At 35.4% G+C, this 27,996-nt stretch overlaps 1 protein-coding gene across 5 annotated transcripts; it reads right to left on the reverse strand.

Annotated features, from left to right (window-relative positions):
- On the reverse strand, nt 1-27,994 carry LOC110607443 (increased DNA methylation 1). Of its 5 annotated transcripts, none has more exons than XM_021746549.2 (18): nt 26,621-27,994; nt 26,428-26,496; nt 26,133-26,334; nt 25,628-25,712; nt 14,203-14,274; nt 14,006-14,087; nt 13,842-13,901; nt 13,561-13,613; nt 13,315-13,481; nt 12,739-12,895; nt 9,776-9,833; nt 9,613-9,669; nt 9,271-9,522; nt 8,768-8,829; nt 5,066-5,122; nt 4,828-4,921; nt 4,596-4,736; nt 1-362 (listed from the first exon to the last, which is right to left on the reverse strand). In XM_021746549.2, the coding sequence occupies exons 1-18, from the start codon at nt 27,392-27,394 to the stop codon at nt 276-278; spliced, it is 2,529 nt and encodes an 842-aa protein (XP_021602241.1). In that variant the 5' UTR covers nt 27,395-27,994; the 3' UTR covers nt 1-275. The 5 variants fall into 5 exon arrangements, with proteins under 5 accessions (XP_021602241.1, XP_021602242.1, XP_021602243.1 ...); XM_021746550.2 differs by having other exon boundaries at nt 26,133-26,331; nt 26,621-27,993; XM_021746551.2 differs by having other exon boundaries at nt 14,203-14,256; nt 26,621-27,993.
- Between the last annotated feature and the right edge of the window lie 2 nt (nt 27,995-27,996).

Raw genomic sequence — 27,996 nt, forward strand, 5'->3', positions numbered from 1 at the left:
TATTTGGACTTCATGAAGCCTGCATTATAAAAGGTCAGCATGCTCTGATTATTTTCAAAATCATTTCTCCCCTCTTCTTCTTCTTCTTCTTCTACCTTTCTACTCTAGTTAGTACAAAGAAAACAATCCTCAATAAGACGGGGCTGCCTGCCACCCACAAAACAAAAACAGCAGAGCATATTACAGAAATGGAGAAACTGCCAGAAAAAACTAAAACCTATTTAAGTCCTAACATTTTTCTTTTTGTATTCTATAATTCCAGGGAGTTGAAGCTGCTACTCGATTATCTTGGGGACCTCCTTCTCCAGCATTGATGTGCCCTTGAATATTGTTAACTGCAACTCTCTTGTATACTTTGATAGCTGAGCAAAAAAAATTTCATTCTTATCAGTGCTCATTCAAGGACTCCTAACCACAACAAGATGCCAACAAGCTTCTAATACATTATTTGCTAAAATGAGCCCTATGTAACAAAACATAATAAGGAAATTCCATTTGCTTTACTTATTGGACAAAGACGCTCCCGGGCCAGATTGCCAGAATAAAGCGGTCAACAGCTTGCAGATGGTCTACACTACTAAAGTGGACAAAAATGCAATATCCAGCGGGCAAATATGAAGAAAAAAATGATCAATTCAATAATGTCCAACGTATTGCTTGTCTCATATTTGTTTGGAAAAAAAAGAATGATGTTCACTGAAGGACTCATGTAAAGCGAACGGGCTTCCACATGGAAATAGTTATGAACTCCGGCGATGGATGCCCAAAATCCCAACTATTAAGATGTGGACGGACTCAAATCTCAAACTTTAAATACGAGTACAAGTCCAACACCTTGCGAACTAGGATCTAGCAGAAGATACAGTTAATTGACAGTTAAAAGACATTTCAACTCTATAGATAGGGCTTGTAATATTCTCCTCCTAACAGTGGAAAAGCAGGCAGCTGTGTATCCACATAGGCAACTTGCCAACACATAAACATCTATGTCCATGTGTGATTTTGTGTGAAATTATGGATTTGTGCTAATATTTATAGGTTCCATGCTTATCCCTTCTGTTGGAATATAATAAGCAGCCGAGTCTTGATAGAGTTAGAAATAAAGAAGACTTGAAAATAGAAAGAACAATGGAGAGGATCTAAAATAGTATTGAGAACTTGTACTGATTGATAATGGAAAACAATACAATAACAATGCAACCCTTTCACAGATTTACAATTCCCACCCAGAAATAAGAACAATAAAAGGAACCAACAAGCAAATTAAAATGGCTCACAAGAAACCCTAGGATCAATGTTCCGTGCAGGAAGCCTGCCCCTCTGTAACATAGAAATTTGTACTCAAAACCAGACCTCCTTACTCCCTCATTTCATCCCTTATTTATACTCTTTTTCGGCTGGCCCCTTTCCATGTATCTTTTTCCGAAATTCTTTCTAACAGAAGAATATTCCAGTTCACTCAATTCTAGAAGTTTCTCCACACTCTAAAGCTTACCCATTCCTATCCCTATTAATACCACCCCTTAAAAATAGTCTTTGTCCTCAAGACTGCATGATAAATACAAAAGAATTCATTTAAGCAAGAAATTCTCTAACAATGCCATTAATATGTAAAAGGCATAAAAGGTTTGAGAGGGCAGATCCTTAAGCTCTATTTTCACCTTATCCACCCTTGCTCTAGCATTATGAATTTGCACAGAATAATATTTAATCTTTCCTATCAATAAGATGATGCATAATTGCTTGTTTAGAAGAGCAATTGCCATATCATTAACTCCCCAGCATTGGCATCAATCCCTAAAAATTTTCTCGATTCCACTGTTGAAGTGAAAATATAAATCTGCAGCTTCTGTGGTAAAAATGCAACTCCATGCAGAAATTCATCTTTGCAATATAATTTATGTTTTGAATCAGTGTGAACGCTTTCTCCCTTTTGAAGATGGAATTTTCAACCAATTAATCAACACCTCTTCTAGAACTTTTACCCAAATATTTCTAAAAATTAAATCCTGCGCTTTTGAGTGCAGGATAGAAACTACCTCCACATTTCTTTCAAAAGCAATACTAAATTTATGCAAGAGAAAATAAGTAGATAGGGACTACTTAACCTTCAAAACCTGAAAAATGGCCATAAGCTGTGAGTTGATATAAAATGTAGCACATTGTAATGCATCTTAAATCTGAATCAGAAAATGTGGAACCGAGTTTTGCGACAGGGAAAATTACCACTCTCCTCGCTGAAAGCTTTCCAGCCATAGTATATGTTAAATTTGGATCAGATCTAAGGGCACATTAGATGGGAAAACTCTGATACCATATTTCCAGAATTTTTACTTTACAGGAGATCTAACATCAGAGTTTTCAAACTCTGATATCATGTTAAATTTGGATCAGGCCTAAGGGCACATTAGATGGGAAAACTCCGATACCATGTTCCCAGAATTTTTACTGGTGCATGACATTTGCACCATTTTTATAGGAGACCTAACATCAGAGGAGAAAACTCTGATGAGAAAACTCTGATATCATGTTAAATTTGGAACAGGTCTAACTCATTCCAAAAGCTAACTCAAGGGGGAGGAGTGTCTGTGGACCTGTATAAGTGTCTGTGGACCTGTATAAGGGCACATTACCCTTTCCACAACGGTTGTGAGATTCAACACTGTAGATGGATGGATTTATCGTAATAGATCCCTTTCTTGTAGTTCTCTTGATTGAAAAATCTCAAAATCTAAAAATTAATTACAGCTCCATTGAGTTGAAATTAAGAGGAAAAAATTTGCTGGAAATATGAACAGGTTTGGAGAAATCGAGAAGGGAGAAAAATGTATGCATCATTGGAGAAGACAATGGCCGTGTCTCCATGTTTCTCAACTTTGCTGGGCTTAGATCTGATGGCTTGGGATGTGGGCTTTCAAAATTATTTGGGCTGATACATTTCTCTGGAGGCCTGACCTGGTGGTGTAATAACTTTAGAGGACCAAATATTAGGCCCGTTGAATCTTCTCCAACATATACCCAGAAAAATAACACAAAAATAGGTCGCTTTTTGCATGAATCTAGAGCCTTCTATCTAAAATTCGTGTTGCCGCTTCCTCCGAAAGGAATCAAGGGCCTTGTGAGAACCCATCCTCACCTCGACTTCTACTTGCAACTCATTTAATAGATAATCCTTGTAAATAGGATATGAAGGAACTGATACGGGCACTGACCGGGGAACCTCATCATCGATATACCCTGTAATAGTTTCCAACTGCTGGGTAGTCCCCAAATGTGCATTCGGGTATCCTGTTTCTTTATGAATAGTCACAAACTCACCAATGATTTGATGTAGACGAAGATATTGAAAAGCTTCACTATTTCCATTTGATGCCTTCTTCCATAATAGAAGAGTAAATGCTCAATCCTATTAAATTTTTCTTTAAGCTCACAATAGTAGATATTTAGGTTTTCTTGAAAGGCTGTCATGTTCCTCTCTATCTTTCCTAATCTCTTCTCTACCTTCTCTATTTTATTTTCCATTGTGGACCGGCCTTTAAGATCCAACAGGTCGGACCAATTGATAGAGTTAGGAACAAAAAAGACTTGAAAATAGAAAGAACAATGGAGAGGATCTGAAATAATATTGAGAACTTGTACCGATTGATAATGGATACAACTATAACAATGCAACCCTTTCACAGATTTACAATTCCCACCCAAAAATAAGAACAATAAAAGGAACCAACAAGAAAATTAAAATGGCTCACAAGAACCCTAGGATCAATGTCCCGTGCAGGAAGTCTGCCCCTAACAGAGAAATTTGTACTCAAAACCAAACCTCCTTGCCCCCCATTTCATCCTTTATTTATACTCTTTTCAGCTGGCCCCTTTTCATGTATCTTCCTTTCAAATTCTCTCTAAGAAGAATATTCCAGCTCACTCAATTCTAGAAGTTTCTCCATACTCTGAAGCTTACCCATTCCTATCCCTATCAGTCTCTGACTGATTTGGTGTTCTGTGAATCTCGTAAATCTAAATCTGCTTCTAAACAGATTTTTTAGTCTCCTTTTGTACATTAGAGCAGTCAACATCTAATTTTAATCTTGCTGCACTCAATAATGAAATAGAATCAGAGTTGTATGATTCTGTTATACTTTAAAACTGATTTACAAAGTAGGTATTTATAGGATTTACACAGAAGAAAATAAGAAAGAAATATCTTTTCCTAATTTCTAGGAATGGACAAATCTCCTAAATCATGTACAGCTACAAACATATCCCTATAATTATGAAATCAGTATAATTACAAAATGTCAACAGCTAGCAAATCATAATCATATCTCAGCAAATTATTCAATTTGAAATATCTTACAACATTCTCATTCAATAATATGAAAGCCATCCATCTCATTTGGACCTCTTGTTTATTAACTAGGAGTTGGCCTACCTATGAATAATTTTAATGATGTTCTTCAACAAAAAGTAAAAAAAAAAAAATCCAACATTAAATTAAAGCAAGAAGCCATCCCATTTCATGTGCATGTAGTTCATTATTGCAGCCAAAGCATACAAGCTCATGATTTACTCAGTTTCATGCACGTTTAGAAACTTACTTGTCCTTCACTCAACTTTCTGAAGCCAAATCTTCCTGTCCAGATTGACTCAGCTTCCTCTGCTGCTGGTAGCACCAGGTTTACCACATTCAGAGAGCACAATAACCTCTCAATGCATGAGAATAGTGCTTGGAAATATCCCTGGAATAAAGAATTCTCAAGGTTATCCATTAGCAAGTCAAGAAACACAGGAAGAAGCATGAATAGGGGAAATTAAAAAGTAAGTACTCACCTTTCCTTGGTGTTCTCTACTTGTCGCAACTAGAGGAAGCTCAGCAACTTCCCTACCAAATATCCTAAGAAGACCAGCTGATACAACAATGTCCCTGTGGAAGCATGAAACATGCAATGATTAAATGTTGCACATATCCCAAACAAATTAATCAAATAAATGAAAAAGCGAGAAGGGAGAAGAAGAAAAATAAGTCAAAAGCTCAAATAAAAGAAGCAATTAACAGAAAGCAACATACCTTACAAGTAAGAGCACACAGTACATCCCCCCAAATTCTTGTCCAGAAATATTTCTCCTGTAAAAAATTCAAAGATAAATAATTATAACAGAAAATTATGACTTGTAAATAACAAGACCCTAAGAGTTGAAAGCAATTAGAAATTACACAAATCAAAGACAACTTAAACAATTTTCAACCCTTGTACTATTATACTAATCAGAAAGAAAAGAAGGAAAAGCCAAAGAAAATAAATAGAAGATGTAAAGCTACTTTTCCTTCTACTTACATGAGAGAGGAATGCAAAGTCAATTTTTTCCCAATGTGGATAAAAGATCCACAATTTATTCCTGGTTTGATGTTCTATTTTTTCTTTCCTTCCAATTTGAGTGCCAGGAAGGAAATATAGTGTCTTTTTCATTGTTCCTTATCTCATCCAACCAACCAAAGTGGAAGAAATCAGTAATCTTTCCTTATTTTTCAACCCCCTTTTCACTAATCTCTCTAAATAAGCAAGCATTTGTTAGGACCCAAACTCATGAGGCCTAACTTGGGTGCTTGGTGACAGAAATTGTGAGAAAACAAGAGGAATCTGGGACAAAGAAGAGAGGGAGAGGAGACAAGAGAAGGCAGGGAAGAAGAGATAAGTAACAAAGATATCTGGAGAAGACTTCCGCTATTATTCTTTGTTATAGATTATAGGAAGTAAATATATTAATATAGGAAGTAAATATTGATAGATGGGTTAGTCCCTTAATCTTAGGGATTGTATAATTATAGACTTGATTTTCTTTCCTGTTTAGATACCGTCTTTTATATATAAATAGATTGTAATCTTTATTATGAAATACAACATCAAATATTATATTTCTACATGGTATCAGAGCCAGGTTTGTGGAGATTTATTTTCTCTCTCGTCAAGTTTTAAATTTTTGGAGACTCAGGACTACTGTTCTTTTGTGTTATCCATCTAGGATAATATTTGTCTCTCACCGTTCACCTAGAGAGGATGTCAAAGTTGCATTGCAGCTCCCTTGTCAGATGTGTGATTCGTTTGCCGTTTGGGTGTTGGGTGAATGCGTCTTTTTGATATTATTCATCTAGGATAATATTTGTCTCTCACCGTTCACCTAGAGAGGATGTCAAAGTCGCATTGCAGCTCTCTTGTCAGATGTGTGGTTCGTTTGCCGTTTGGGTGTTGGGTGAATGCGTCTTTTTGATATTATTCATTTGGGTTACCCATAAAGAGTAACTTTTGGAGTAACTTTTGGAGACTTAGGGCTCTATTTATTTGGGTTACCTATAAAAGAGTAACATTTGGAGACTTAGGGTTCTGTTCATTTGGGTTACTCATTTGGAGACTTAGGGCTCTATCATTTGGGTTACTCATAAAGGGTAACATTTGGAGACTTAGGGCTCTATTCATTTGGGTTACTCATAAAGGATAACATTTGGAGACGTGGCACTCTGTTCATTTGGGTTACTCATAAAGAATAACATTTGGATCTGTTCATTTGAGTTACTCATAAAGAGTAACATTTGGATCTGTTCATTTGGGTTACTTATAAAGAGTAACATTTGGATCTGTTCATTTGGGTTACTCATAAAGAGTAACATTTGGAGGCTTAGGGCTCTGTTCATTTAAGTTATTCACAAAGGGTAATATTTAGAAACTTAGGGTTCTGTTCATTTGGGTTACTCACGTAGAGCTCTATTCATTTGGGTTACTCATAAAGGGTAACATTTGGAGGCTTAGGGCTCTATTCATTTGGGTTACTCATAAAGGGTAACATTTGGAGATTTAGGTTTATGTTCATTTGGGTTATCCATAAAGGGTAACACTTGGATTCATCGGGGTACTGTTCACGAGTACTGTTCATCGGGGGTACTGTTCACGAGTACCGTTCCTCGGGTACTGTTCACGAGTACCGTTCATAGGGTACTGTTCACGAGTAATGTTCACGGATTCGAAATTATATTCACAGTAAGGCGTTTTACCAAGCTGAGAAAATGTGGTCTACTGTTCTAGTGCTGAATCTAAATGTCGAGTCATGGCAAAAACTGTTTGTGAAGTTTTGTGGGTACGTCAATTATTGGAAGAAGTTGGGTTTACAAATTCGGTGTCTGTTAAGTTGTATGGGACGAGTTGATTATATATGTAACAAGTTGGGCATGATTAACATTTATGCTCCAACTTGAGGGGGAGTGTTATAGATTATAGGAAGTAAATATATTAATATAGGAAGTAAATATTGATAGATGGGTTAGTCCCTTAATCTTAGGGATTGTATAATTATAGACTTGATTTTCTTTCCTGTTTAGATACCGTCTTTTATATATAAATAGATTGTAATCTTTATTATGAAATACAACATCAAATATTATATTTCTACATTCTTCATGTGATTTCCTAGTAATACTAACTGAATCAAGTCGTCATGCAAAAATGTTTCCTCACAATGTCCAGGGAGGAAGGGACATCCTGCAAATACTTATATTACATCCATTGCTATGAGGAAAGACTTCAAAGAAGAGAAAGACAATTTTTTTTCTCCATGTCACATGTTATTCCTGTTTCGATGTTCTCTCTCTCTCTATATATATATACATTTTTTTTTTTTTCCCCAATTTGAGTGCCATAAAGGAAAGAGGGGATCCGTTTTTTGTGATTACTTCACTCCATACGACCAACAAAAATGAAAGAAACTACTATCTTTTCCTACATTTTTCAAGCCCCCATTTTCACCCATCTCTCTAAACAAGCAAGCTCATGTGTGCCTGACTTGGGTGTATGGGGACAAAGAAGTGGTGAGAAAACTAAAAATAAAAGAGAGGAATTTGAGACAAAGAGAGGGAGAGGCTATGGAGAGTAGAGAATAGAGGGTAGGGGACAGAAAACTAACAAAGATATTTGGAATAGATTCCTGATTATTCTTCATGCAATTTTCTAGTAACACTCATTCTACTAAATAAGACAAGTCGCTAAGAAAATGTCTCCTCACAAGGTCCAGGGACATCCTGAAAATTGGCATTGTGTCCAATGTTGATAGAGTAAAGAGTGAGAGTTTTATCAAGGAGACACAAGAGAGAAAGAGAGACCATTTATATTAATTGGTTGAATAACTTCTCAAACGCAAATACAAATCAAGTTTCTCGAGAAGGAAGATGATGACTCACTCTTAGACTGCCCTTACCATACAAAATAAAGAAAAGAAAAAATGGCTGTAAACAGCTCCAAGAGTAAGACACTCTCCCCTGCAAAAGGAAGACCTTCTGCCCTCTCTAGAGTAGAGAAAAATGTACTGAGAAAAGATGCCTGATTCTCTGCCCAACTCCTCCTTAAAAACTGGAGGGGAATCTTCCCAATTAACTAATTCCTGCCACTTGTCCTTACCCATTATTCCCAAAATCTGCCAGCTGTATGACTATCAATTGTGTGCACTCTGTTTCTTCCTTCTCCTGAAATATACCTTAAAATTTCTTGTTTTTGAGCCCTCAGCCTTATCAAATGTACTATTGAGGAAAGACTTGAAAGAAATGTATCCCCATAAAGTATATCATGCATATCAAGGATTCGGGACTAAGCTGAGAAAGAGAAACCTCAGATGATGGCTGCTTTAACCAAGTACAACAGTGTAATGAAAATAATTTTTGTAGCAACAAAATTCAAGCAGAAAAATGTCTTAACATAAGAGATAAAGCAAAAAAGAAAGGGCAAGTTACCCATAGACCATAACAGGAATCAGATCACGACCAGTTTTTGCAACAATGGGATCGAAACACTCCTGCCAAAAGAACACAGCACATAATTAGGTAAAAATAATTCTCTAGAAAAAGGTATACAAAATTTCTGTAATAAATTGGAAGTAAAAAAGTGGTAAATGAAGACAAAGTCCATATTAGTTTCCAATGACCATCCAATTTCCAAGTGACAAAATAAACAACAAATAGCCCTTAACCTCCTTTTCACCACTCATATGATCCAAATGAAATGAATACAGTTGTATCTATGCTTCAGATTCAGAGGTTAAATTCTCCCTTTGGTTGGGGAGGAAAAAACCTTAAAATTTTCATATATAGTTGTATAGTGAATTAAATGTACACTGTACAACTCTTGGCAAGCAAATGAACCATATAGTAGGTAAATGAAAACAATTACTAATCATAGTTGAGGTTTTAGGGGAGAGAAAGGAAGTGAGAAATCAAACAGGATATCAGCAACATACCCGGAAAATTGCAGCAGCTGCAGACAACAATGAAAGATCTTCTCTGTCACGGCTTTTTCCCATTAAAATTCGCCATTGAACATCCTCGTATGCTGGTCCATGAATAGATACTCCTTTCTCAGCATGCTTTTTAGTTATGATATTCAACTGTGAAGGAGGAATCATCTGTATTCCACTAGAAACAGAACTCCTTAGAGCCATGTAGATCCTATTGCAGTCATTAGAACAGAACCAATTATTCTTGGGGAGGGCCTGTGGAGAGAGTTGCCAAAAAAAGGAAAAAAATTAGCAAGTTCCTTCGCAGCCTCATAAACACTAAATATGGCAAAATTATAGGTGTACTTTTAGATCACATAGTCCACTTTCCCGCAAGCAACCAACATGGAACTCCCTCTCACACTGAAATGGAACACAAAGTAAGGTAACCAATAAAAAGTAAGCACCTTTTTTTCGAAAAAGGGGGGGAAGCCAGTGGAGATGCTAAAAATAGAAGGATAATACATACTTGGTCACAAAGGATAACTGTTCGGTCATCAAAGGTATTTGTGCTAAAATCATGACGCCTTGTAAACATAACAAAAAACCAAGATAAGCAAGACACAAAATATGACAAGTACATCACTTGAACAAAGAGTCCATTATTAACTAAATTAGATTAGACAAACAAAAATAGAGAAACCTCAACTCAAAAAAATAATTTTGGTACCATAAAACAAAAGCAAATCCTATTATCAGACACTTATTCAGAATCGGGAATCCATATCATGAAAACATAAAAATTTAAGCTTCTTGTGAACAAAAAAAGAAGCTGATACTGTTATTAACATTTTTTTTAATTCTCTCCCAAACTCGTCCCTTGTCATTGTCGTTTTTCTTTTTTCATTGATTTATTTTCCATTGAACCATGTCACTGAAGAGCAATAATTGATCCAATAAAAGACATAATTAACCTTAGCAACATTATCCATTCCTTTTTGGCACTATTTTTCTATTCTTAATTATAGTTCAAATCACCTAAGTGAGGGCTTAGGGAGTCTTTCAACGTATACACTCAATAAGGAAAGCATCAACTAAATCAGTCATATCAATTCACCTGATTCGCAACTGGTTCACTGAAACAGCCTTAATTCAAGATACCTTTCATTTGTTTAATAGAATTGCATTGGTAGGCTAGAGAATCATACCATAAGAATCATATAATTCTAACAACATGCTACACAATAAACATACAATAGTGAAAAGAAATATCCTCATATGCGGTAGGAACAACAAGCAAAAACATCCACATATAACTAACTTGAGAGAAAGTTGGGTATAGTTGAGTTGACATATAAAAATGATGAATAAAACATAGTTTAACTTTGATGTATGGACCTTTATGATTCAAGAAAATTCACTTGCAGTTTTTTCTTCCGTAGTAACATGAGCATGCAAGGGTCTTATGACAGACAAAAGTTATTACTTTTTTAACCAAATGGGTATTTCAAACAATAACATGAATGAAGGAAACCTAAGATACACAAGCAAAATTATCTTTTGCTAAAATCAAATTCACTCAATTTGAGCATGATTCTTTGGGTAGCATGGCTCTCTTAGGTGAGAAGTTAGAAAGCAGGAATGGCAACAGGTAGAGAATCAGGAAATATCACCTTATCCAAACTCAATTAGCAATTTCAATCTTTAAACCCATCACAAACCCGATTAGAATACGTTCTAAACCCCATATTATTGCTCAAATAATACCAAACCCGTTTCATTTCATATATAATAATTAATAATCTATGTAAAAATATTCTTCATTAATAATTTATACTTTAAAATTTAATACTTCTATAAAATATTTAAATTCTATTTCTTTAAAAATAGAATTTATAAAAGTTTACAAAATCATCATAAAAATATATTTTTTATATTCATTAAATTTTAAAGTATATTTCTTTAAAAATAGAATTTATAAAAGTTTACAAAATCATCATAAAAATATATTTTTTATATTCAATAATCATTTCCATAAACAGGTGGGTATCCAACATATAAGCTCAAACTAACCGAACCTACCATGGGTATTAATTCCTAACCTACAACCGACCACGATGAGACCTTGTCATATACTACTCAAATCCTTCTCAATAGGGTCCAGTCAAATCAAGTGCCTAAAAGTACTCGACTTTGCCATCCCAATTTGGAAGGTTTAATGTTACAGAAATTATATTTGCATTTTAGGAGTGTTGCAAATGAACCATGACAAGGGTCATGGTAGATGGATTTCAAAGGATGAAAAGATGAGAGAGTAATATAGGGACAAGGAACACAAACATTTCTTCCATAAGTTTTGGAGCATTAGTATATTTATTCTTTTTCAACATGAAGTTTTAGTGTCATAAATTCCCCTAAAATAGCCAAATTTGTTTCTATTTGTTGTCTCAGAAAGAGATTCAATGTTGTTTATAGCAAGCAAATATCTTTGATATACCTTTTATACAAAACACAATATTAGAAGATAAGAGATACTTCCAATGTTCTTGGATTCAATATATATACATATAAATAGATATATATGGTGCTTGGAATGAGTAGAGAAACAAGGCAGCATGAATGAGATCTGATATGGGTTGCCTTTGCGTGAAATTTTATATTTCACTATTGTCAACAGACCACAGAGAAAGGTAGATCTAATTTTTCATGAAATGCTATTGAGGACACATATGCACATAACTTTATTAGAGTAGAAATCCAAACCATAGATGCCCTCAAGGGAAGATTTTAATTAAATTTTTTTTTCCTGTAAAAGTGAGACAAAATCAGTCAATCACTTTGCTTTTACATTCTAAATGCACTGAGAAGATCTGAATGTTTGCATGCTCAGTTGTGAATATGTGTTGGGAGCTGATTTCTTGGTGTTTCAGATAAGATAGAACAAGAAGCTTTTCTGCTTTTGTCAATCATGTAAATTAGTTGCTGCTTTTGTGAGTCTGTGTTGAGTAGAAGCCATAAATTTTGTTGATTCTCTTTCGTGTAAATTATTCGCTGTTTTTAACTGTGGATTGCAATCCCTTGTGCTATGAATTTTATTCCTTTGCACATAAACAAGGAGGAAAACTGAGTTTTTTTTCCCACAAAGGCTAACATCAAATCCTTTTTTCTTAGCTATGTTATGGATAACGGATAGATCAAATCCATAACAAACAAATTATATGTTATTACTAGTCTCATGTCTATTATCTCAACTTGTCTAATTAGTTTGTCATTAGATTTTGATTATCTTACTTTATCTTAATAATTTATTATCTAAATAATTAATTTTCTCTTTTAATTAGAATTTCTATGATTGTATGAACCTCTACCTACTGTATAAGGGGTTTATTTTTATTTAACAATCCGTGACCCGGACGGTAACAAGCTATATACACAAAATACCTATAACTATTTTGCAAAATATAAAAGACTAGAAATTCTCGAGGAACTAACCTGCAAAAAACACAACCACCAACTTCATATTCTGGAGGTTTAACTACTCGAGTCAATCGAATAACAATTGGCCTTGCAAAATTCGCCCCATGTGCAAATGTATTACAGTTTGAACATCGCCAAACACCTTCCGGAACACACTGCAAATCCAAACACACTGCCACAAAAAAAAAATCCAACCGAATCAAAAAGAACTAAAAATGACTTCTATCGATCCATAAGCTCATAAAGGTAAAACTTTTTAATCTATTTTCTCTAATGAAAGGTTAGAGAGCATAATTAACTAGTATGTGCATCACGGTCACAATGAGTAATAAATGCTCTAGTAGAAAGAGAAATAGGGATTGGGTGGTGACAAGGTCCCTATCCCAAACAACCTATAGGGAGAGAAGGCTTTTAAAACTATGAATAATTTAAGCAAACCTAACGTATAGAGAAAATTATATATACTAAAAATGCCAAGAGAACAATGGAAAAGCACGAGTTCTGCTAGGAAGCAACTGAAATATATGCAAAATCATAGCATCAAGCCATCAACAGAAAAAAATTTGATGATAGAAAGCACAAGGAATCTACCTAGATGAAAAGCTTGAGGACAACTCTCACAAAAGATTAAATCTCCTCCTTCACCACATTTTGCACACATATCATCACTTACACCAGTTGTAATGCTTTGCCCATTAGCCAATGAAATAGCTATATCATGGAGCGTCAAACCGTTAGAAGTATAAATGTGACGGTATCTGCAAAGGATGCTATAAATTTTTAGGAAAAAAAATCCAATTCACTCCAACATGCCAACCACTTTTGAGATTTGCTTACGGTTGACGCCTGGCAGCCATTCCAGCATGTGCTTCAAATTGAGATGGGCTAATCTAACCACCAATAAAACAACGACATAATTATGAGTGAATAAGAGAGGATTCCAAGCAACATATACAAACTTCTAAATCTAATGTGAATTTGTGTCTAATGATTAAACTGAGATGGGCTAATCTATTCACAAATGAAATGACAGCACAATGACCACTAAAAGAAAGGCCTTCCTAGAATCAGATGAAGAATTCTAAATCTAATGTGAATATACAGCTTAATGGTATCACCTCGTTATCACAGCAACTGCAGACTACTCCATTTCCCTGCTTGTAACCAGTCAACAGTTCCTGGAAAGACATCATTTAAAATTTGTCAACTATATTCATCAATATATTGAGATTAATTAAAAAATATTTTAAAAACCATTTCATTTAAATGTCAAACAGCTCACTTGTCCTTTGACAAAATAAGCCAATTCAGCCCCATCTGGAAGACCATTTGGCATGAAAAGTAAGCGGTGAAGATCGTTATCCCTTTCAACATATAGAATGAAGTTCCAGGTTACAAACTTCATCAAATGAAAATTCCATAGCATAAAAAGAGAATAGACCAGGAAATAATTAAAAAATAAATAAATTAATGGAGAACCTTCTCTTGGTGCCTCCTCCATTTGTCTTCTTTTGTTGCAAAAGTGATGCAGGTCTGTAAAACGATTGTAATCTAGGTAAACACAAATGCACAATAGAAGAATTTTTTAGAAAGATAATATTTATTGTATTTCACAGTAGAGGTTACAACCTATTTATACATGATAAATGGTATTTAAACAGGAAGGAAAATCAAGTCTATAATTATACAACCCCTAAGATTAAGCAATTGACCCATCTATCAATATTTACTTCCTATATTAACATGTTTACCTCCTATAACCTATAATACTCCCCCTCAAGTTGGAGCATAAATGTTAATCATGCCCAACTTGTTACATATATAATCAACTCGAGCCCATTTAGAGTTTTAGCGAAAATATCTCTTAATTGTTCTCCAATTCGGATATATCCTGTTGATATTATCTTTTGTTGGATCTTTTCACGAACAAAATGACAATCAATCTCGATGTGTTTAGTCCTCTCGTGAAATACTGGATTGAAGGCAACGTGGATAGCTGCTTAATTATCACACCACAACTTAGCAGGCACCGAATTTGTGAACCCAACTTCTTCCAATAGTTGATGTACCCACAAGACTTCACAAACGGCTTGTGCCATGGCTCGACATTCAGGTTCAGCACTAGAACGGGAGACCACATTTTCTCAGCTCAGTAAAACGCTTTACACACATCATAAATATAAAAAATATTTCCTTTGCCAGAATATAGAAATTCCAAATACTCCATTGATTCTTTAACAAATTCATAGTGATTAATAACACTAATCACCTCACTATGAATAGAATTTCGAATCTACAGAAATAAACGAGCATCATCCCTCATCCAATCTCTACGAGTTTCATCAGTTGGAGGATTCTTGGTAAGATGATCATCCATTTCAGTACTTCGTAAATAAATACGAATAGTCTTACTCCAATCCAAAAAATTAGATCTATTTAATTTGTGTTCCATGATTTTAGTCATCACAAGAATCACATCAGTTAAGGTAGTTTTAACTTAGCCATAAAGACAACCAACCCAAAACAATCAAAACAAACAAAGGATCAGAAGAATAGTACCCGTGAACAGTAACCGATGAACGGTACTCGTGAACACTACCCGATGAACAATTCCCGTGAACAATACTCGATGAACAGAGCCCTAAGTTTCCAAATGTTACCCTTTAGGGGTAACTCAAATGAACAGAGCCCTAAGTCTTCAAATGTTACCTTTATTGGTAATCCAAATGAACAGAGCTCTAAGTCTCCAAACGTTACCCTTTATTGGTAACCCAAATGAACAGAGCTCTGATATCATGTAGAAAGATAATATTTGTTGTATTTCACAGTAGAGGTTACAACCTATTTATACATGATATTTATACATGATAAACGGTATCTAAACAGAAAAGAAAATCAAGCCTATAATTATACAATCCCTAAGATTAAGCAACTGATCCATCTATCAATATTTACTTCCTATATTAACATATTTACCTCCTATAACCTATAACAAATCTATACACCTTTTTCATTATGATTATTCTTTTAGGCCATTAGGAGGCCCCTTCCTTTAGCTAGTAGCTCTACCACATTTCATTTATACTAGATCACAATAAAAGATCCAGTATCTATGAGAACTTAAATGAAAAGAATAGAGAGCGAGTGAACAGCTTCGGTGCACGTTTTTGCTCTTCTGAACTCTCCATATATTTTTGTTGTCTAACAGAGCTATCATACACAAAGGGGCTTGAAGCAATGCTAAACTATCTTCTAAAGATTGACTAGAGTATCTGCAAGTTTAAAAAATCATATTTACCCAAAGAAATTTTCAAAGTGAAAAAAAGGAAAAAAAAAAGATCACGCCATAAACCAACTTTTACCTTCATGAAAATCATTTCAATAAATCATCATTTTTATTTCACCAAAACTCATCATTATTTTACTTTCACTCCAAATTATAAAAAAATCAGAGAGCATACGGATCAATTAAGTAGGTTCAAGCAACTAGCAATTGCAGAAAATATTGGAAGTGAAATCAAATAGAAAAAATAACATAAATGAAAATAAATTCAATAATGAAAATAACCACCAAATATCATAATTTTCCTTTTTGTAATATTGAAATTATTAAGTTAACATTTAAGATATAATTCAATAAAAATGCTGAGATAACTAAATTGCCATTGTTAGCGTAACCAAGAACAACCATTTTATCTATATTTTTATCTAGAAAGGCCTCAACAAAAGATAGCAAGATTAGGTAGCCATTTAAATGTCGGTTACTTATAACTATTGCAAACCAACTTGCACTCTGTCTAAGAAAATTATTTTCACCCAACCTCTAGAAGGTTGGATCCAGATAGAAAAGCTTTAGAGAAAGGAGAATGGAGATAAGGTTAAATTTAAACCTAAATTACATATAACTGACGCACAACCATGTGAGACTCAAACTTTCAGGGGAAAAACCTAACCCTTTCATTCAACAGGACAATCCACAAAAAGGAAAGAATATGGATCTATCTGGAAAGGCCATATGGAGAAGAGAACCCAGAAAAGTTGCCTTTTCCATCTCGTGTTTGGTTGTTGGAATCAATATTCCTATCTGGAATCATTTTCTTATGAGAGTAGATTTTCAACAAAATGATTCTAGGAATGTAACATTATCACGTTTGAATAAATTTAAATTTTCTTTGAAATGTATAATTGTTGACTTATTTGCTGATTTCTAGTAATATGATTTGATTTGATTACTAATTCTAGACATAAATTATGATTCTTAATTATTTTTGTAATTATTTGATTATTTTCTTCCTTTGTAGTTGTAATCCATATTGTATAACTTGATTTGGTGCTCAATTTCTGCCAATTTTGGCAATTTCTCCCAAAAATAGAACTCACCCATTTTGGTACTCTCCCAAGTAGACCCTTCTTCCACTCTCAGCACCATCCTCAGAGCCGTCAAAACCTCCTCTATGGCCGATCATCCACTCTGGCAACCCAGATCCTGGCGCATGCATCACACGCACCGCCTCTGTCGACACGTAGCAACCCTTTTCGGCATTGTTCTGCTTTCTAATTGACGTCAACAGTGTCTCGTCAGTTTTTCCAGTGCCTTTTTGCTGTATTTGGCTCCGTTCGGTGTGGATAAGAGGTCTCTTTAGTGTTTACAGTAAATTTCTTTTCATATAGTTTCTTTCTTATTTTCCATGGCAGCAGAAAAGAAGCCCATGTTGCAAGTAATGATAACCCTTCCTTACAAATTAGTTCCGCAAAACTTGATGGAAAAAATTATCTTGCTTGATCGAGACCTTGTTTATTGTTTATCAAAACTAGAGGACTACATGGTTATATCACTGATAATAAAAGGCAAATGGATGAGAGTGATCCAAATTTTTCTCGATGGGACTCAATAATTATCTTGTTATGACGTGGTTACTTATCTCTATGCAACCTTATATCTCTAAGTCTTAATTGTTGCTTGATACTGCTGCAAGATATGGAAAGCATTGTTTTTTACTTCAAAATTGGGAATAATGTCCAAATTTATGATATTCGGAATAAGATACATTACATTAAACGCAAAGAAGTGATTGCCTTCAAATTTTATTGTGAGCTATGTGGCTAGTGGCAAGAGCTTGACTACTATCAGTACTGGCAGACTAGACTGTACTAAGGATGCAGTCATGTGAGTATGCTAAGCACACTAGAAACTCTAATCTTTTGAGTCATAATAAAAGCTAAATTTCTTTTGTGACTATCTATTCTGATGTTTGGAGGCCTATTCCAACTATTTTTTTATCTAGTAATCGATGGTTTGTCACTTTTGTTGATTATTACACTCGAATGACTTGGATATATTTGATTAAAGTTAAAAGTGATGTATTTTCTTGTTTTCAATCTTTTCGTAAGATGATTTGTACTCAATTTGATGCTAAAATGAAAATTTTAAGAACTGATAATGGAAGAGAATATATGGATAGTCAATTTTCTACTTATTTAGAATCAAATGGGGATAGTACACTAAACCAGTTGTCCCTATACTAGTGTACAAAATAGAGTTGCTAAAAGGAAAAATCAGCATCTACTAGAGGTAACTCAATCTCTTTTGTTCACCATGAATCTACCCAAAGCATATTGAAGAGATGTAGTCCTTTGTCTGCTTATCTTATCAATCAAATGCCCCTCAAGACTCTCAACTTTATGTCCTTTAGAGGTTCTACAAGAAAAGAATTCATACGTTGTTCCACCAAAAGTATTTGGGTGTGTTTGCTTTGTCCATAGTATGACGGCAAGAAAGTTGGATCCAAAAGCTCTTAAATGTGTGTTTGCTGGATATTTTCCGACACAGAAAGTATACAGGTGTTATCACCCCCCATTTAGGAAGTACTTTCTCAGCATGGATGTTGCCTTGAGAAAAACTAAACCCTATGTTAGTATCACCACTCACCCCTCTTCAGGGGGGAGAACAATAAGAAAAGATGCGCAGAATAAAAAAGATTTTGTATGGACTAAAACATTCTTGAAGAGGTTGGTTTGATAAGTTTAGCAAAGCCATGATATCTTTTTATTACCAACAGAGCAATACTGATCATACCATGTTTATTAACCATCACAAAGGTAAAATCACACTTCTTATTGTGTATGTTTATTAACCATCACAAGAGCAAAATCACTTATCAATATTTCTTAGGTATTGAAGTGGCTAGATCAGAAAAAGAGATCTTTATCTCCAAAAAAAGTACCTTTGGATCTTTTGTAGAAAACTGGTATGTTGGATCGTAAACCAACAAAATCTTCCATTGAAAGTAACCACAAGATACAAGCAAGAACTAGTGCGCCGGTGGATATTGAAGGATACCAAAAAATTAGTAGGGCGGTTGATTTATCTCTTACACACTCGACGAATATAGTTTATGCTGTTAGCTTAGTCAGACAATTCATGTAGGACCCTCACGAGACTCATATGCAGGCTGTCTTTCACATCTTGAGATACCTAAAGTCTGTGCCGAGAAAATGGCTTATTTACTCCAAATATGGTTATCTCCGAGTTGAACCTTTTACAAATACAGATTAGACGGGGTCTCTTGATGACAGGGGATCAACCTCTGGCTAATTCACAGTTGTGAAAGGGTACCTTGTCACTTGGAGAAGCAAGCTCCAAGTTGTTGCTCGATCAAGTGCTGAAATAGAATATAAAGTAATGGTCCAAGGCGTGTGTGAACTTTTATAGTTGCAAAAGTTATTAGAGGAGCTGAGGTTGCCCGAGAGGGATAAGATAACTTTGTATTCTGACAATAAAGCCATCATCAGTATAGCACAAAATCCAGTTCAGCATGTGCCGAATGAATCACATTGAGATTGATGGGCACTTAATTAAAGAAAAATTAATGGACGGCGTCTTGAGTCTAGTTCATGTGATTTTTGCTGGACAGCTTGCAGATGTGTTTACTAAAGGGCTTAACAATAGGACCTATCATAATATGATTTGCAAGTTGGGCATATGCGACATCTATACACCAGCTTGAGGGGAAGCGTTGACTTATTTACTAATTTCTAGTGATATGATTTGATTTGATTACATTACTGATTCTAGATACAAATTAAAATCCTTAATTATTTTTGTAATTATGTAATTATTTTCTTTCTTTTTATAGTTGTAATCCTTAGTGTATAAATAGGTATGTAAATTACTTGTAAAGATTAAGTGAGAAATGCAAAAATACACTAAGAGATTCTCCAAATTCATCTATAATGAATGCATTTGTTTAATATACGAAAAAAATACAAATAAAGTGAAGTAGATCATGTATGCTATTTCTAATTTAAATATATTTGATTTGATAATCTACAACTATAAACAATTTTGTCATAGAAAATTACATCATAACCAGGATAAAACAATGTGAATTAGAGTAGCCAAAAAAAAATATTGATTTCAACAACTCACCACCTATATGATAAGACCTAAAATAATTCTAGAGGTTTTTAAAAGAATTATGTACTTGCTATTTTTTTTGTAAATACTGATATATAGGAGGCCATTTTTAGTTAAATATCACTCCTCCATCCCATAAAGATGGGTTTGTCTTTCTTTTTTATCCATCCTAAATCATAGGCCACTTTCCTTTCTGAGATAGTAATCTCAATTAGATTCTTAATACACTCTCATTTAATATGGATTGGAAAAAGTAAAATTTATTAATTTAATTTTAAAGATAAATTAATAATTGAAAAATGAGTTGAGAGTATATTAGGAAAATAATATAAATTTATTACTTTCAACTATATTAACCAACAGAGGAGTAACTATCCAACCTTTTGAGATGGGAAAGTAAAGTTCCCACAAACTTAAGAATTTAATTTCCTAGGAAAAAGGCTGTCATCCCAACCAAATAAAAGAATTTGACATTCCCAAGTTACTTTCCTTAGCAATTCTAACAACCAAACACAACCCTACGCCGTATTAGTAACTCTCATATACTCTTTTCCATTTGCCGAACTCACTATAGAGGGAAAAAGTTATTAAGTCCAACAGTGTTTTCCAATGGAATGAGGGGAGGTTTCACAAAGTAAAATTGAAGAATTTTGGAAAAATTTAGAGAATTCTTGTATTTCACTCTTAATCTTTACAATTGGTCTATATGACTACTTATGCACAAAAAATTATATCTAAATAGGAAGCAAATAATCAAATAATAATTACAGAGATAATTAAGGATCCTAATCAAATCAAATCATATCCCTAGAATCAGTTAGGATCAGCAAATAAGTCAACACTCCCCCCTCAAGTTGGTGCAAAGATGTCGCACATACCCAACTTGCAAATCAGATTATGGTAGATCTTGTTGTTGAGTCCTTTAGTAAACACATACGCAAGTTGCCCAGTAGAAGTCGCATGAACTAGGCTCAAGACACCGTCTGTTAATTTTTCTTTAATGAAGTGCCGATCAATTTCAATGTACTTTGTCCGGTTATGTTGGACCGGATTTTGTGTTATATTTATAGCAGCTTTATTGTCACAATACAAAGTTATTTTGTCTCTCTCAAGCAACCTAAACTCCTCCAATAACTTCTGTAACCATAAGAGTTCACACACACCTTGAGCCATTGCTCTGTATTCTGCTTCAGCACTTGACCGAGCAACAACACTTTGTTTTTTGCTCCTCCAGGTGACAAGGTTCCCTCCCACAACTGTACAGTAGCCAGAGGTGGATCTCCTGTCATCAAGAGATCCTGCCCAATTTGCATCTGTAAAAACTTCAACTCAGAGGTGACCATGTTTGGAGTAAAGAAGCCCTTTCCCTGGCGCAGACTTTAAGTATCTTAAGATGCGAAGTACAGCCTGCATATGAGTCTCGCAAGAGTTATGCACGAATTGGCTAACTAAGCTAACAGCATAGGCTATATTCGATCGAGTATGTGAGAGATAAATCAACATTCCTACCAATCTCTGGTATCTTCCAATATCCACAAACTCACCAGTTCCTACTTCCAACTTCTGATTAATTTCAATGGGAGATTATGCTGGTTTACACCCCATCATACCAGTTTCTTCCAAAAGATCCAAAATGTAATCATAAGAAGGGTGATCTTACCCTTGTGATGTTTGATAAATAGAGTGTGATCAGCATTACTTTGTTGGTAACCAAAGGACATCATGGCTCTGTTGAACTTGTCAAACCAAGCTCTGGGAGATTGTTTTAGCCCATACAAAACTTTTTTTAACCTGCACACCTTTCCTTGTGTCTTCTCATTAGCGAACCTAGGAGGAATTTCCATGAACACTTCTTCCTCTAAATCTCCATGGAGGAAAGCATTCTTCACATCAAATTGTTGCAAATCCCAGACTAAGTTGGCTGCGCAGGATAACAGAACTCTGATTGAGTTCATTTTTGCAACATGGGGCAAATGTCTCTTGGTAATCCACTACATAGGTTTGGGTGAATCCTTTAGCAACCAATCTGGCCTTAAATCGTTCAATTGTGCCATCAGGTTTGTGTTTCACTGTGAACACCCATTTACAGCCAACGAGTTTCTTCCCAGGTGGGAGAGTGACAAGCTCCCAGGTCTCATTTTTAGCCAATGCTTTCATCTCTTCAATCATTTCTTCCTTCCATTTAGGATCTGCAAGAGCTTTCTTCCAATCCTGTGAAATAGACGGAGGAAATAGACAAAGCAAAGGCTCTAAAAGAAAGAGACAAGGATTCATAAGAAACAAAGTTAGTACAATATCTGACCCCTTTTCTTTGTGCAATAGGTTTATCTAAGTCATTAGAGCATTCAAGAGTTGTGGGTAACTCACTAGAAGAAGATTCTTGACTGAGTAACTCACCAGAAGAAGATTCTTGACTCTGAGTAGACTGCATGATGGCTTCTTCTGCCTTGTCTCTCCTCGAATACCTTCTCAAATCTGGTTTGTCCAAACGACCAATTCTCTCTCCTTAATTGGACATCTCCCCTGTCTACTAGAACTCAAAATTTTTAGTTGAACCATATCATTCAGAATCACAGAATTCGGGATCACCTCTTCTTGCTCATTATTCTCCCCCTGAAGAGATGAATGGGTGGTACTGAAGTAGGGTTCAGTTTCTCGAAAGGTAACATACATATTGATTAAGTATTTCCTAGAGGGATGATGATAACACTTGTATCCCTTCTGTGTTGGAGAATACCCAACAAACACACATTTAAGAGCCTTGGGATCCAATTTCTCTGCCATCCTAGTATGGACAAAGCAAACACACCTAAATACTTTTGGTGGAACAACGTATGAATTTTTTTCTTGTAGAACCGCCAAAGGACTCATAAAGTCAAGGGTCTTGAGAGGCATTCTATTGATAAGATAAGCAGATGCAAGGATTGCATCTCCCCAATATGCTTTGGGTAGATTCATAGTGAACATAAGAGATCGAGCGATCTCCAATAGATGCCTATTTTTTCTCTCAGCAACTCTATTTTGAGCACTAGTATAAGGACAACTAGTCTGGTGTATTATCTCATTACTCTCCAAATAAGCAGAAGAGCTACTATCCATGTATTCTCTTCCGTTATTAGTTCTCAAAATTTTCACCTTAGTATCAAATTAAGTACAAACCATCTTATGAAAGGATTGAAAACAAGAAAAGACATCACTTTTAGTTTTAATCAAATATACCCAAATCATTCGAGTGCAACAATCAATAAAGGTGACAAACCATCGATTACCAGACAATAAGACAGTTTGAGTAGGCCCCCAAATATCATAATGAATAGTTGTAAAAGGAATTTGACTTTTATTATGACTCAAATAATAGAATGTTCTAGTGTGTTTAGCATTTCACAAGCATCACAAAATAGAGAATCAAACTGAGTTCTAGCAAAAAAATTAGGATAAAATTTTTCTAAGGAAAAAAATAATGGATGCCCTAACCGTATGTGCCACTGTATTATTTCCTGATTGACATCCTTATTTTCTCCAAAACAGGCTTGAGATATCGAAGAACCTGGATCACCCTCTAACATATATAAGCCATCATGCAGCCTACCATTGCTAATCCTCTTTCCTGTGCGAAGTCCTGAATAACACAATGATCAGGAAAGAATTCAATTTTACAATTAATGGCATTGGTGATAGCACTGACGGATAAAAGGTTGACAGAAAAGTGGAGAACATGAAGGATAGATGATAATTTAATGTTGGATGTGCAAATAATAGAACCTGTTCCGGATATGGGAGTAAAAGAGTCATCATCAATTCTGACACTATCTTTGGTTAGAGAAGGAAAATAATTGAGAAAACCTTTAGAAGAGTCTGTCATGTGTCTATTCGCACCAAAATCGATAATCCATGGAACATTATTAAGAGAGGAAGCATTACCTGACTTTACAAAATTAGATGTGGCACAGGAGGACAAGTAATCAGAGTCAGGAATCGAGACCCTTTTACCTTCTGCCATAGTAAAGATTTATGAACCGTGAAAGAATAGAAGGTACCCAAGGTTGTACACACAAGAGAGCCCAATTGATTCACCAAAAGACCGGGCAGCAGCACGGGAAGGCCAGAAAGATGGTCGAAATCGTCGCCGGAGTGATCGGAGCGGCGAAGTAGCGTCAGGCGATTGGTCACACGCCGGGACGCGGCGCAGGCTTTTCCGGCGTTGGAGCTGGACGATCGGCCGGCGACAGTCCTGGTGCCGGCGGTGAGAGGAGGAAAGACTCCTAAATGGGTTAGTACCAAAAAAGGTAGATCTGGGTTTTGAAACCCTAAAGAGGAAAAAATTGAACCCTAAAATCAGGAAAAAACTCTGATACCATGAAGAATTTTGAAAAAATTTAGAGAATTCTTGTATTTCACTCTTAATCTTTACAAGTGGTCTATATGCCTATTTATACACAAAGAATTATATCTAAACAGGAAGCAAATAATCAAATAATAATTACAAAGATAATTAAGGATTCTAATCAAATCAAATCATATCCCTAGAATCAGTTAGGATCAACAAATAAGTCAACAAAAATAAAGCAAGGTAATGGAATAAGGGACCAAAACCTCCCCCATCCACTAATTTGGTGGGTTGAGCAAGTAAGTTTTTGGAAGTTCTGAAACCTCCAAAACCTTACTTCGCTTAAAAAAACTTCCTCCAAATAAGAGCATTACTTTAGAAACTCTTACCTTGCCTCTAAAAACTTCCTACCAAAGTATAATGCAACAAGAAAGATGCAATAAGGTTGATTTTGAAACCTAGCTCATAAACGATTAATGCATTAACAACAGCAGGTTCACAAATTTGATTTGTCCTCATTCCAATTAGTGCTCAAATAAGAGAAAACTCGGATCAATGTGCAAAGGTGTCAAAGAAAAGAAAAGGGAATAAGGTTATTGTTAAATTTGGGCCAAACCTAATTCACTCCAAAAAATAGCTCAAGGGAGAAGAGTGCCTATGGCCCATATAAGGGGCACATTACCCCTTTCTACAATCGATGTAGAATTCAACACACCCCCTCATGCCCAGAATTTTACTGGTGTTTGACATATTTATAGGAGGCCAAACATCAGATGGGGAGGGAGGCTCTGATACCATGTTAAATTTGAGCCACACCTAACTCATCCCAAAAGCTAGCTCAAGGGGGAGGAGTGCCTATGGCCCATACAAGGGGCACATTACCCCTTTCTATAACAGATGTGGAATTCAACAGTTATCTTTTAAACCTAACTTACTAATAATTAACAGTGTGTACTCAGATTTTAGGAAGACTATTTTCACCTATCTTTCTCATTCAGACAAAAAATAGCTGACAGCTATAAACCGTTTAGAATGACAATCCAAAATTTTCCTTGAGAACATCAAATAAGAAAAATAATAAATGCTAATAAGCCACTTAGAGTGATTTCTTTCAGGCATTAACACGGAAATGTTTGAAGTTATAAATGTTGTATAATTACCTTGCAAGCGAACTAGGTGAACAAGGAAGCATGCTGTAGCATGTTCTCTCTGGTCCAGTTATTCCATTGCTTTGTTGAAGACTAGCTGCACATAATTATAAGCTTACGTCAAACAATCAGAAAATCTATGCACTGGGAAAGACATAAATACAACCAAGAAAGTCCTTTTTCAGCCATGGAGCAACAATGATAAACATTACATCACAAAGCACAAGTATCGGGCTGCAAATGTTCCTTAGTTCCAACTATTCCATTGGTTTGTTTAACACTAGCGTCATATAATTATAAGCTTATGTCCGATAGGCAAAAAATCTGTATTAGGCAAGACATAAACACAACCAAGATATTCCTTTTCTCCCACATTTTCTTGGGTTGGCTAAAAAAGCAACCACAATAAACATTACATCACAACACACAACTCTTTCTCCATAACAGATTGATTCATCTTAGCACCATCAAAAACGCCTCCAAGCCAATAAAGACAAAAGGACAAATCAAATATCACCTTTCCAAGCCTGGAAGAATTCCTCATTTAAGGACGGACCAGCAACATCTTTCATAACTTCATCCAACACACTAAGCGGAGCAGTTTTTAGTTCTTGAATAATACTGCAAATTGGTTTCCCATTCTCCAAGTATATGTGATTGTTTGGATGTCTAGTTTTACCACCAGCATGTTGCTCAAACTCATAGGCACTAAGAACCTGCTAATATTTACCATTCAGTCAACCCCAGTAATAGAAGTTACAGAATAAAAGCTCCAGAGTAAGCAATACTTTTATTAATTATGGAAAACTTACTTTTGAGAAATTACACAGTCTACAGCCACACAAGTATCCACCACCACATATAATTCCATCTAGCTCTCGCTGGCAAGCCATTAAACACTCAAGACTGATACATGTAATAAAACAAATAACAGTTTCTGCAAAACTAAAAACATACCAGAGAGGACTAATTAAAAAAAATAAAAATAAAAATGAAAAAACTTACCTCCGGAGAAAAATACTTAACCATAGCTCCATCAAGTATACCAGTTGATAGCAACTTTTTGACATTTGTGGGGTAGTTGCTGGGAGCAACCTTCTTAAACATCTTCAATTCCATATTGGGAGCACAAAAATATCTATCTTCACTTGCAAGAATTTCTGTTCCTGAATCAACCCAAGCAGAGTAGTTCTTCCCGCGTTCTTTACTACAAAAATGTTTTTGACCTATCCCATTACCTAGACGATTAGCAACTGAAGTGAAGTTCTGGGTATCATAATCATCTTTTCTTTTGCTAAACTTCAATGTAATCTTCCTAATACCAGATGACCTAGCATGCTTGGGGATCTCCAATACAACATGAGTTGTAGTGACAGAATCAGAAGTACCATTAAGAGTAAGGTCGCATTGAGAAGGATCGATCTGACTCCTATGTTTTCCACCCTCGCTCAGGGTGTCCAGCGGACTCGAATGTCCAGAACACGTTGATGTGACCTCGCCAGCACCCACTTGCTTACCTGCGGTCAATTCATTTGGTTGGCTAGTGATATCCTGGCAAGTGGAAGCATTATCTTTTGGAGAAATTACAGGATTGGAAACTTCAGATTTTATATCCTCATTTGAAGCTTCTTTTGCTTGTTTCTTATTAGGAAAGGCTTCTGGTACTGTGTCATGTATCAGAAAATGATGGTCTCTCTTCAATTCAGTTCTTGACGCATTCTCTTTTCCAATACCCACCACCTCTGTTGAGATGTCCAGACAAACTGCACCCTTCCCCATTGGCAAAGTCCACACTCACAACTATGAGAAGCGCAAAACCAGACGACAGCATTCAGGGTAGAAGCAATACCAAGAAATAAACCCAAATTCAATGGTGATTGAATCCAAATTGGTTCTCTGGTAACTTGCGTAAGAATTCACATTTGCAAACATATAGTCAATGCCCAACACAACCCAAAACTCTGAAACCAAGCATCACGAAATTCCAATCAATCCCAATAGTTTTTGAAATTGTCATTAACCGCTAAACCGCTGTATCAATTGGAAGAATAAAAAACTTGGACACGTGTAAAATAACAACGCCATGACATCGAAAATCAAATTGAAATCTCGGAAACCGAATCAAGGGAGCCTCTCCAGATCGAAACGAAACACAGGTACAGGAATTCAAATAAAAGAACGCAATAAAGAAGCTAGAAGTCAGGTTTGGAATCTTGTAGATCTCAGATTTATGGGAAATCTAAATCTAATTAGGGTTAGGGTTTAAATTCTGTTAACAATACAGCGGGAACGTGCAGAGCGGCAAGAAACCAGTGGAAGAAGCATTGTTCGCGGTCCAGATTTAACTATATAAGAAAGGAGATAGACTAGAGACTGGAGAA

This window comes from Manihot esculenta, chromosome 8 (genome assembly GCF_001659605.2).
Source record: "Manihot esculenta cultivar AM560-2 chromosome 8, M.esculenta_v8, whole genome shotgun sequence".
In the NCBI taxonomy this organism is placed as follows: domain Eukaryota; kingdom Viridiplantae; phylum Streptophyta; class Magnoliopsida; order Malpighiales; family Euphorbiaceae; genus Manihot; species Manihot esculenta.